We start from the raw sequence: 12,038 nt of genomic DNA, 5'->3' as shown, positions 1-12,038 counted from the left end.
ACCAATTTTGTTCTGCTGCTTCTGTTGCTTCGGGAAATTACGAACAGCTGACACGCAATAGAGATAAGCATAATGACATCTTAGAAAATGGAGGCTATTGGAGAAGCTAAATAAAAATAAATAGGTCTCTATTTTCACCCTCCTCCTAAGATAATAGGAGACTAACAAAACAGTACTCTTTTACAGTATTACCACTTCTATTTGTTATATACTTCAGTGAAGAAACAAATCACCTAAAAAATGTTTTTACTTCCTAATTCTCCCAAAATAGAAAGATAAAATACTTTCTGAATGAAGTTCATTAAGAGGACACTTTTTTTTCCCAACACTGACTACCCAGACTTAAACATTATTTTGCCCCACCTGACCCATTCTCCTCAATAGGCAACACAGCTGCAGAAGTGACAGCATTTGTTAAGCCAAGGGGAACTCTTCCCCTGCAAGACACTGTGCTTAGCCCTCCTCCATCCCTTCCTTAGCAAGGATTTTTCACTAGGGATGTGGTTAAGGCGATTTGCCCTTGGTTGAGATAAATCAGGTAACCTGCTGAACAGTTTAAAGACAAAGGTCAGAACATCTGGTAATAGTCTAAAATTTCATGATTGGTCGAATCTGACTACAATTTCCAATCTTAGAGTATAGTAGCGGAGTAAGATGCCCAGGTTTGCTTAGTCTGCTATTACAGACACACACCCTAACTAACATTTTCTTCCTAGGGGCAGTAAAATAACAGATCTGTATGACCCAAGGGATGAAATTTCTGCTAGTGTTTATTTAAGGACCAAGTAATACCCTTTAATGCCAAGTATAAGGTGCCTGTTTAAATAATTAATTTTGATCTAATGTAAACTTTCATTTCAACTTATCTGCACTACTTTAATAAAATATGCAATCATATTTCTCTCTCCAGGGGACTAACAGAGAGAGAATGGAGAGTACAACAGATCCATGACCTTTTAGCAAAAGAAAAAAAAAAAAAAAAATCAAACAGCACCCACATTAATTCACAAAAGTATAGCCTACCTGTAGCTTCCTATGCTTACAAATACTTTAAGAGGGATACTCTAGAACTGTAATTTTCTTGTTACCAAATTAGCACAAACTTTTTCTTGAACTCTTCAGAGAAGTTTTTCTTCCAAATTCTCAAACATGAGAATTCTTAAGGCTAAAGTCAAAATACTTGAATTGGTTATACAAAATATAAATAAATCCACACTATCACAGTACCTGTGCTCTGCCATATGGAATTGTATTGTAGTACATGAGTAACTTCTTCATAAAGAAGTTTTGTTCATATTTAAATGAAGCTTAACTGGAAAAGCAGTCATCAAGACAATCCAGTGACTATGCATCTCCTCAGCTGACCAGCATGGACAGTGAACAGCACTGCCACCCATGTAACCTCTTGCTGTTTTGGTGGGAAGTAAAACAGGTCCTAGCTCCGTGAGCCTCAGGTGGAAAGCTCCTCTTGAGAAAGCTGGCAGGATGAGAGCAACAGGGATTTTAAGGCTAACCCAGACAGAAGGGCAGAAAACCTTATGGATGTAATTTCTGGATGCAACAACAATCAGTATACTTTAGCAGTAAGATACTGTAAGAGCAGACCTTTCATTGATCAAAAGAAGGTTAAGGAGCAAAATATGAGCTTCACTGAAGTATGTAACATTAGGATCTGCATTTCAATCCTATGAAGTCAGGTATAAACATAGGTGTGTAACTAAAGATTTCTGACATTACCTGTGGATATTTCACATCCTGTTTTGTTTGGAAAACCAGTTGAAGTTACGCCAAGGTTTAAAATAATTGCAAGCACAGACCAAGTCTCCACTAGGCAAATTTATGGAAACAACTACAGGCAGCATTTATTCAATTATCTTGCCTAAAAGGACAGCTTATTTTAACAATAAACATTATCCCATCACAAAGCTCTGTAGTAAGTAAGAAAGAATCCTTCCACATTACTTGCATGCCATTGTCATCCAGGGAATAATAACGCAAAGGCATCTGGTACTGACTCAAGACAAGTTCAACATCCCAATTTACAGCTGTCACGGTCCAGACTTTATAGGTTAAGCAAAACCAGCACATTCTTTCCACAGCCAACCTCACCTTGTTGGTGAGGCTGAAGTGCTTATACGCCAAGTATCAACACAATGTAATGGCATTTTGCTCCTTTTCCTTCAGCCAACATTACGCATACAAAACATACTTCTTCAGCCTGGTAGGGAAGACTCAGTGTTTGCTCTGAATCCTCAGTCTCAGTGAATACTTTTTTTAATTGGAGAAGCATAAACCTCAATCAAAATTTAGAGCAGCACCAGGGAAAACTGCTCAGGTCCACCTTGGCTGTATGTGTACAGCACTCACAGCAAGGCAAGTAATGCTGGAGCACAATGACAGTAACACTGCAGTCTCCAGTCTTGACAGCTTTTACTTGTCCAAGAATGTCTCCTACCTATAGGAGCCACCACCCTTCTTTGAGTCTTCCACTTTTTAACTACCTTTTCCCATTGATGAGAATAGTCTACACCTTAAAAACACTCCTAATAAATGTTACAACGTGTGGTAAGAACTGAGTAAGTCTTTACTCCTGCAGAGTGTTAGAAAAATCAAAATAATCATGAAACCCTGGGGGCTGGCATACAATTTGTTTAGTAACTGGAACTAAGGGAATGCCTTTCTTCATAATTCCGAAGGTGAATCTGAAACACTAAATTGTTAGGCAAACTGAAATCTGAAACATGACAGAGGACCAACAGTTAAAATTGCATAAAGTGTAAAGATTTTTCAAAAAATACAGACCACACTGGAAAAAAAAAAAAAACAATACCTGTTTTCCAACGCAACAAAAGCCAAATCCTTGAATAAAGAGCAAGTTTTAGCTATGCAAAGACTAGGATTTGTCAGGAATAGAAGGTGATTTCCAACAACTCACGTTAATGGGCACATTCTCCACTGCTAGCATATACTCTCCTCCAATATTGATAAAACAGCGAAATCAGACTATAGGCAATGCAGAAATTTACCAATGCAAACAAGAACCTGGGGGAAAATTAAGACACAAATAGAGATTACACCAATGCCACATTAATTCCTATGTATACACATTGTAAGATGGAACTAAAACTGCAAGTAGTGCTTGAATGGGGGAAAATAAAACTGAAGCCACAACAGAAACACTGAAACAGACATCAAAATCTCCTTTGGTGGCAGTTCTTACTTGCATGCCCCAGTTCTCCAGTACTCAACTAGTTATTGATTTTCCTTTACTGAAAGTTGGCAGGAATTTAAAAAAAAAAAAAAATCAAACTATAATGCCCCTCATTAAGAATATCAACCAACATGTATCTACATAGCTTCATAAAAAACCTTAGTACCTAGGTCATTCAGAGATCCAAACAAATGATGTTCTGTTCCATACCTCTGAGAATGATTTTGGCTCTAACACACACTAAATGTAAATTAAATTTGTGACAGTGTTCACTAAGTGATACTTACAGGCCTATTTTAATGATACCACAACTACACCAAATATAAAAATGTTTTTCAATTCCAACTGTACAGTGAAAGTTGATTCTACATTCTTTTCTTGAAATATGTTAATTTTGACAGTATTTAAGTGATTCAGATAGAAATAATAGCCTAGAAATTGTATTTCAAATTATTCCAGTATGCTTTTTCAGTATATAATGCTAAATAATACAGTCTGCATATTAATGCCGTGTTCCATGTTTAATTAATAAAAGAGTCAGTAATGACACATCCAGATTCCCCCTAAAAAGCCTAAAAAAAGATAAACTACCAAAGGGAGAGAGATTACATTTGCTATTTAACATTGCAAAGCAAATACTTGATGAATTTGTAAGACACTGATTAGTTGTTCACAGATTGCAAGGTAAGAACTTAACAGCTGTATTTGTAATGCTTCAGCTAATGTCACAACATTAAGATTTCATGATCAGTACATTAATTATCTTGCTACTGTAGAAAGCTCCTTTTACTACAAGACATCATAGAATTATTCAGGCTGGAAAAGACCTTTAAGATCATAGAGTCCAGCCATAAGCCTAACACGGTCAAGTCCACCACTAAACCACATCTCATTTCTGTGACCCCCCACATGCTTTTTCTATATTTTCCTGGATCCATTTGTCTATGACCATCTACAAACAACATGATGATTCACTACTTCTACATTACATTTATAACGAACTGTGATGAGTTATTCCAGTTTTGGGGAATATGCCAGGGTTCTTGGCATGCCACAGTAAACCACTTCTATAGACTCTTCTATGGCATAGAGAACATCTTTCTCAACCCCTTGTCTGCATTCGTAGTCTGAACCACACAGAGTCACATGTGATTATCTTCTGACCACTTCAGCTGCTACAGAGACCCATATCCAACACACTACAGAGAAGAGATTCTGCCCTGAATTAACGTAGGATGCAGCCATTCAGGGTCAATAAACCCAGCAGCAGCATCTGCCCTTAGAAACTGTGGGCAGCAGGCTTGGGGAATGGATTACATGCATTCAGCAACATCATGGCAAGGTAGAAACAGCTGTAACTGATGTACACACTTTCTCTAGTGCTGATGAGAAGTTCCAGCTCATGCCAACAAGCATACAAATGCTGGGATTACAGCACTATTCGTTGAAATGAACACTCACATCACTCCTCAGGGCACTCAAGCCCCAGAAGGCACAAGTGAGAACAGTTTTACTGACTCAGAATCACACTGCTATTGCACCTTGAAGGTGCCTACCTCACAAAGCTACTAAAAGAGTAAGTGGGGTTTGACATCAGAAAGAAACAGTATTTGGTACAAAGGCAGTAAAAAAGTATTAATGCCAATCTTACTGGGGATTACAAAGGAATAGAAGGGGCTGCAAATGTGCGAAAATAGTGGCCAACTTTGAGGGAAATGCAACTTCTAAACTGATCATTCATGGCACACAATTGCCTTTTCATTTCTTTTCTGATCTGCTGAAGATCTTCAAAGCATTTTTTTTCCTGCTGATCTACACACCATCATGCAGACTTCTGCCCAAAAGACAAGGCTGAAACATCGCTGGCTGTACAACAGCCAGTTATTAGAGAGTTCTGGCATTTCTTGTCCAAACAAGTTAGAAGCTTAATCTTTAGAAATGGCAGCAAGAAGATGTCATTGCCCACCTCCTTTGGGGTTCTTTTGCTGACAAGTAGGGCAGCAGAAAACTCTAAACACAAGTGCACCATTAAGCTTAAAGTCTCCTCAAATATTTACTGGCCATTTACTTGGCTCATCATAAAAAAGAGCATTCTAGACAATGAGAGCAATGGTGTTTCAAGTCCTCGACGCAGCAATTACTCTGCCAACTCCCATTTGCATTAATAAGCTTATGGAAATTAAGGTTCTCTTAGTTCAAACAAGTTGGCACAGGCTAACAGCACACCTCTGGCCACTATAGTTTGGTCAGGGAAAGTAGAGAAATAAGCCCTAACTGATACAACAACAAACTTGTTTTGCACAGCAAGTTTCACATCATCTAGTATTTACACACACTCTCAATTTGATTTTTACTCCTGCAACCTGGAAGAGCCTACTAAAAACCTTCATGTTTTACTTGTATCACCATGCCACTGACTGGGGCAAAGCTGAAACAAGAACTCTATAACACACATTAATAAGGAGCAGCACAGTATTCAGTTAGCACTTCCAGGGACAGACAAGGGAGGCCAGCGGTGAGCCCATAAGCCACGTTCAGCACCATAATGTGACATCCCACTTGTCATGACATGCTACAGAGGAAAAAAAAAGATGCACAGAGCTAATGTTTATTCCCATTTCAGGAGCATATGGATTGATTTCCCACAGTAGTAACTGCCCAGCACTTACAGAATCTACTCATACCGAAGAATAAACACCCCTATCCTGCATACAGTCCACGCTCAGGATAGCATGTCATTTCCATTGCATTTCATCTGCTTTTTTGTATCTAGGAATGTGTCTACCTGCATTCAAAGACATTGAAAATTATGCCTTTTTTGTTTCAAGTTGTCCTTAATCTTCCTCTTCCACCTGCTGGTTAAAAATCAATTTCTCAAGACATCTGGATACTAGGTGGTTGAATTAACACAGCAGGACTGGGACTTTCTTCCAAAAATAAATGTGAGTGTACTACTTTTCACCACACGAGAATGGTATTTTCTTTTTTTTAAACAATCTACATGACAGCAGTGCTGTGTGATATTTTTATTTACATTGTATGCTTTTATCTAAATTTTGCAGATGTTTTCAGTGGCCAGCATACACCAAGCTGCTAGTCCACAAAAGCAATGGCATGTCATATACCATTAACTTTTTTTAAAAGCAGACATGTAGATCAAGCTCTACAAGTAAAGAACAAGGTTGTTTAGACCAGTGGCCTACTATCAGCAATGGGCACAGCACAGTTTCAGTTTGGAAGCTTGGCTGTAAAGCTTTCCATGCTCAGTGGTGCTGCTAAGTAGGAGGAGGAACCACTGACCAGACTTCACTGTTGTGTTTGCTGCCAATCAAATGCTCCAGAGGTATACACCTCAAGTTCATTAAGATGCTGCATTGACTGATGTGGAATGAGCATTAACTTTCCTCTAGTGTGGTGAAAGAGATGACAACCATTTTTTAATTAAAAAAGCTAAAATTGTCATACTGAACTCATCTGCTGAAACTTCTTAAAGACCTTAATTTTTAGATTTTTTTTTTTTTGTTACAACAGCACACAATGAAGAATATATGGGAAGTCAAGTGCTATAATGTCATGGTGAAGTTCATCTTCCACTTCTTGCCCCCTTCTCAGCTTTATTGAGTAGGAAGCAGCGAGCTTTCTCCCTGGGACCTAACTTCCCCTCTAATACAAAATTGTTTTCTTAGATGAAACATTCTAACATGTGAACACATCTGGATGTGCATAATTGCCCAGCCAGTCCAACCTGCTCTACAGCATTCATTAGCATCAAACAAGTAGGTGTGTATTCATACTAGAATGGAGTGCATGTTTATATTTTCCAACACAGAACCTAAGCAGTGCACAGCCTATGGCTGGAGAAAATGAAGCAGTGGTCTATTTTCAGCTGAGACAATTGCTGCCCCATGGAAATGAGCAGCCTCTAAAGACAAGAAGTGGCATTTCTTCCAAACCTTCTTACACATGTTGCATCGACCATTCATGAAGAGTAGTAGCACCCTCTTGGTTGTGGCTTCACTTCCGATATTGCTTCCACTCCTGCAGTGCAGGAGACAGCTAACCCAGTTTAAGAATATCCTCTGACCACAAAAAAAAAGAGAAAATGGACTGCATCCTGGATCCATCCTTTGTCTTCCTCCCCCTCAGCTGGCTTTGGCCCTTCTTTCCCAGAGCTGACTTCTACAGTCAGATTTTCGAGAACTATTTTTTTAAAAAATAGTAATGGGTGCTTCACTTATGCAGTAAACCCCCTCTGAAGTTCAGGATGCCATGCATCATCCTGGATGGTGTGTTGATGTTTTAGCCCTAGGTACCAGGCACCTCAGGATAAACTACCACTTAAAAACCTTATCCTCATTCAACCCCTTTAAAAATGCTTTCAGATGTAAAGATTTTGAATATATCTGTAAAAAAAAAAAAAAAAAAAAAAAAAAATCACATTTCTCATTACCCTTTCAGATGGGTCATCTTAACTACAGAGCGATGAGGGTAGCCAGGGCATCCACTTACCCTGTGTAGTCAGCTCTGTAGAAAGAGAGCGTTTTGGAGGAAACGGGACGCTTAAACGCTAACTAGTTTATATATAACACAGCAAATCGCTTCTGGGCCGAGACAGTAGCGCGAAGAACAGAGGACGTAGGAGGACTTGAAAAGACAATCCCCAGAGAACCATGGGAACACACTGAAGAGCTATCACAATTCAAACCAATCCGTGCCTCAGCTCCAGCCTTGAAGCTATGCAGGCTGAAAACACATGGTAAAATCCACTTTCTTCAAGTAGTACAATTGAGGAGACTATGTTACAAGTTTGAGGTAGCAGCTGACATGTGAGTCTGGCCTGAAATACAGGAAGATTTTAAGTTAAATCTACGATGAACACATAGCCTCTTGGTCCCCATTTGTTTTCTCTTGAGTTTTGAAGGACCTTCCTAAATGGCACACAAAATGAGTTTTCAAGCAATAAATAGGTAGTCTTTGCTGAACAGGCAAAATTCCTGCTCTCACATACCCAGTGCAAACAGCAGAAGAGAGTTCTATAGCAAGACACATAATACTCCTTGCTCATTTAAGGAAAAACACTTCCAAAATCCCCAGATTATGCAACATCACTTACCCCCACCATACACACTGTAACAATTTAACTTGTCACAAGCACAGCTGTCATAATTCATTATTACAACATGATTCAGTTTGGGGTTTTTTTTTTCATGCAGTGTGTCTGGGCAACCATCCCACATCTCCTCAATAAGCAACTGCCAGAGGGCTGCCCAAAAGCAATGGGAGTAACATCTTTTGGATGGCCTACTACAAACAACTAGTACTGGCCAAACTAGTCACACACACTTACCAGAGTGCAGTCTAACTAAATTATGCACTGAATTTTCACAGAAAAGAAAAGAGTCAAACACAGTATCCATGCCTCTTATTTTTAAAAAATGAAAATTCTTACTTCAAGTATCCAGTAATAACTTGATATGAAGTCCAATACCAAACAAACTACAAAATCTGTGTGTAAGGTCATGTAGCCATTCCATATCGCAGATCAGTTTTCTGCCTTACTCATAAATGAAAATATAAATTGCAAGACCAAGGTGATTACCACAAAGCTCTGATGTTTTGATGTCTTTGCACATGGTTAAATCTACACCTTTGACATGATTTTACATCTTTTCTGTAAATGGAGTACTATCTACCTTTCTAGATCATTGGAAATAAACGTAGTTGCAAGCTGCACAAAGATTTGAGGCCAGTTTTGTAATGGACAAAAGAATTATGTTTAGAATATTAAGCTCAGAAGGAAAACAATCATCCTCTATTGTTGTCTCAAAATGCCTACCCAACCATTTGATGCCCAGCTACTTATCACACAATCCACCTCTTCCTGTGTTACCCTCTTCCCTGCATTTCTTTTATTCTCTTTCATTTTTTGCCTCCTCTGCCTGGAGGAGAGGGGAAACCACATCTATTTTAGCCAAGAGAAGCATATGACTTTTCACATCCAATTCTTCTTAGATGTTAATTTAGGATCCTGAATGCAACACTTCATTGTTTGGTTTGATTGATTTTCAATTGTACCCCCTAGCCCTCTGAACTGCTCATTACGACAGCCTCTTGTTCATCTAAGCTCGTTCACCTGCAGTTTTGTAATCATCTTTACTCCCGGGGCCAGTAAAAGAACATCCCTTACAAATCTTATTAACAGCTCTGAAAAGACAAATGTGCATCCTTTTCACAAAAGCGGTTCTGCCCCAAAACCAAACAAAACTTATCCCCAAGCATATGTGCTATCAAAGCCAGCGTTACGTGTTTCTGCCTTTTTTTCGGCGTAGGAGAGGGGAGAGCGGTAGCTCGCCCTCCAATACACCACGTTTTTCTTCTATTCTTCTGCAAGTACCACATGTTTAAATGGATAGAGCCGCTCTGCGCTATTGCTTAGTAACTTTTCACTCCTACTAAAGAAAGCGCTAGGGAAGGAAAAATAGAAGGTTTTCTTAGACTACAAAAAGAGAAATAAATCTCCCTATTTTCACACCTCGACAAGAAGTAAAATAAACCTCCCTATTTTCACACCTTTCCTCCTGCCATCTAACCCCAGACGGGCGGTATTTTCTCATGGAATTAACAAAACAAAACAAATAAACCCCAGGAGCAGTTGAAAATACGGAAATCCGTCCGTGTGCTCCGACGGAGAGCAGCACCCGGCACGAAGCACAGCCCCGGGCCGGCTCCAGCCCCGCTGCCGTGACACACGGAGCTGCGGCGAGGCGCGGCTGCCGGGCAGGGCAGGCACACGAGGCGCAGCCGGGGCCCCGATCCATCCCCGGCGACGACCAAACGCCGGATTCCGCCGAGAGGCGCCGCTGCAGGTACCCGGGCCGGAGGGACAGCGGCGGCCGGCAGGTGCGTTCGGGGTGCTCCGCGGCACCCCCTCCCCAGCTCTGCCCGCTCCCCGCCGGCGGCCGGGCCCCGCAGCCCCCAACCCGCCGCCCGCCATGTGCCGGCGGGGGCGGAGCCGGCGGCCCCTCCCCGCGCCCGGTACCGGCCCGCCGGCCCCAAAGTGCTGATTCAGCCCCCGCCGCCCGCTCCCCTCTCCCGGCGGCGGTACCTGAGGCCGTGTACCAGCTGCCGGCGTGGCTGGCCTCCCGGCAGAGCACCCGGTTGGACATCTTGGAGCCGGAGCCGCCTATGGTGTTCGGGGGGGGCGCTGGGGGACGGGGCCGCCCGCGGCGGCGGCGGCGGCGGCGCTGCTCCCCCTCCTCCCCCGGCACGGCCCGGGCCCCGCGGGCGGAGGCGGCGCTGCCGGGGCGGCGCGGGCCGGGGGCGCGGGGCCGGGCGGGGTCGCGGAGGGGGGACGCGGGGACAGAGCCCGAGGCCGCCGCCGCCAACTCCGCGCCGGCGGGTGGGGGGGCGCGGAGAGAACGAGGCCGCGGCCGCAGCTGGGTTTGGCCCCGCTCGGCTCCCGTGGACTAAGGACCGTGCGGGCGCCGCGCCCCCATTGGGCACCAAAGCAAAAGCCTCACCGCGATTGGCCGCTCACTGCCGCCGGCCCCGCCCTCTGCTTTGACAAGTGTGGCACCGCCCCGAGGAGGCGGGGCAAGGGCGGGGCCACGTGGGGGAGGCCGCCGCTGATTGGGCGGCGCGTTGCCATGGTGATGGGTGCCGTGCGCGCTGATTGGCCGGGCCGTGTCTCCGTGGTGGCGGGGCAGATTCCGGGCGCGGGTCAGGTGAGGGGAGCGGGGCGGGGGGGCCGGCAGACCCCCGGGGGGACCCGCGGGAGCGCCCCGGCCTCCGCCGCTTCCCGCGCCCGGCACGGCCGCTGCGAGCACTTGGGATGCTGAGGGCTCGTGGGACGGGGCACCGTTTCCCAGAGGCATCTTTAGGAACATGGATTTTGCTCTGCTGGGCCTCCGTGTTTCCGAACTAGGATCCTTCCCTACGCCTCGCTGCCCGTGCCGTGACGCCCGTGGCAGCGTGGCACGGAGCGAGGGCCATGGGAGTATAGCTATGTGGAAATCTCCGGTTCTTCTCAGCTTAATACTTCCCCACCCCTTTAATTTTTGCTTTTTTTTCTTTTTTTTTTTTTTTTTAATTATCTGGTGAATGGACTGCTGCCATGGAGACATCAAGCGTGGCTCAAAATAGCTAACGAGGCAGAACTGAAAGGGGGAGTATGGCCGGTACAAAAGGGGGAAGGGAAAAAGCAATTTGAGCTGCTGACGTGAGAGATGCAACCAGCAGAGAGGAAACCACAACAGGGGAGATGAAGGGCTGCAGCCATTAAGGCCTTAAAGGCAGACTGGGCCTTTGTGAGTTGGAGCACGTGTGGGCCAGGTCAGGAAACACATTCTCCTCCTCCCCCTTTGTCATCTAATTCTTCGAAAAGTCCTCCAGGCAGTTATAAATGCGTGCAAAATACGGAGGTTTGGGGGATTGCTTTGGTTTAGTTTGCTTGGTTTTGCTTTGGTTTTGATTTTTTTTACAGTAAAACAAAGGAAGTGAGGGGACAAAGGCATTATTCTCAGTATGTCCTGGAGATCAAAAAGGCTCATGCTGCAGGCATGGCTGGTCTCCTTTTTATCAGTGAGGATCCTCCTCTGCACCCATGACGCTGCCTTGCCAGTGCACCTGAGAGGCAGGAAGGACTGGGGTCTTCAGTTAATAATAATTCTAACGGGTAGCCATGAGGAAATGGGCCCCGATTATCCCAGCAAATGTCTAATGTTTTATGAAGCCTTCACTGCTCCACGTATCCTTACAGTATTCTATTGTTATTTTACAAACAGTGTCTTCAAAAAGGCTAATACAGATTATAACTGATACCTAGACC

The 12,038-nt window shown here is 43.6% G+C and overlaps 1 protein-coding gene across 2 annotated transcripts in view; it reads right to left on the bottom strand.

The window, feature by feature from the left end:
• MEMO1 (mediator of cell motility 1) overlaps positions 1-10,508 on the bottom strand; it is a 29,692-nt gene extending 19,184 nt beyond the window's left edge. Inside the window, exon 1 of one of the 2 annotated variants that reach the window (XR_008436126.1) lies at positions 10,317-10,470. Coding sequence is in view for 1 of the 2 variants with exons in the window: in XM_053972557.1 (XP_053828532.1) it covers positions 10,317-10,377 (61 nt within the window). In the remaining variant the exon portion in view is untranslated. Of the gene's footprint in view, positions 1-10,316 lie in introns of both variants that reach the window. The other variant, XM_053972557.1, reaches the window with a different exon arrangement.
• Positions 10,509-12,038: the final 1,530 nt, after the last annotated feature.

The sequence above is a fragment of the Vidua macroura genome, chromosome 3 (genome assembly GCF_024509145.1).
Source record: "Vidua macroura isolate BioBank_ID:100142 chromosome 3, ASM2450914v1, whole genome shotgun sequence".
NCBI classification, from domain to species: domain Eukaryota; kingdom Metazoa; phylum Chordata; class Aves; order Passeriformes; family Viduidae; genus Vidua; species Vidua macroura.
This window is presented reverse-complemented; position numbering and strand designations above follow the sequence as displayed.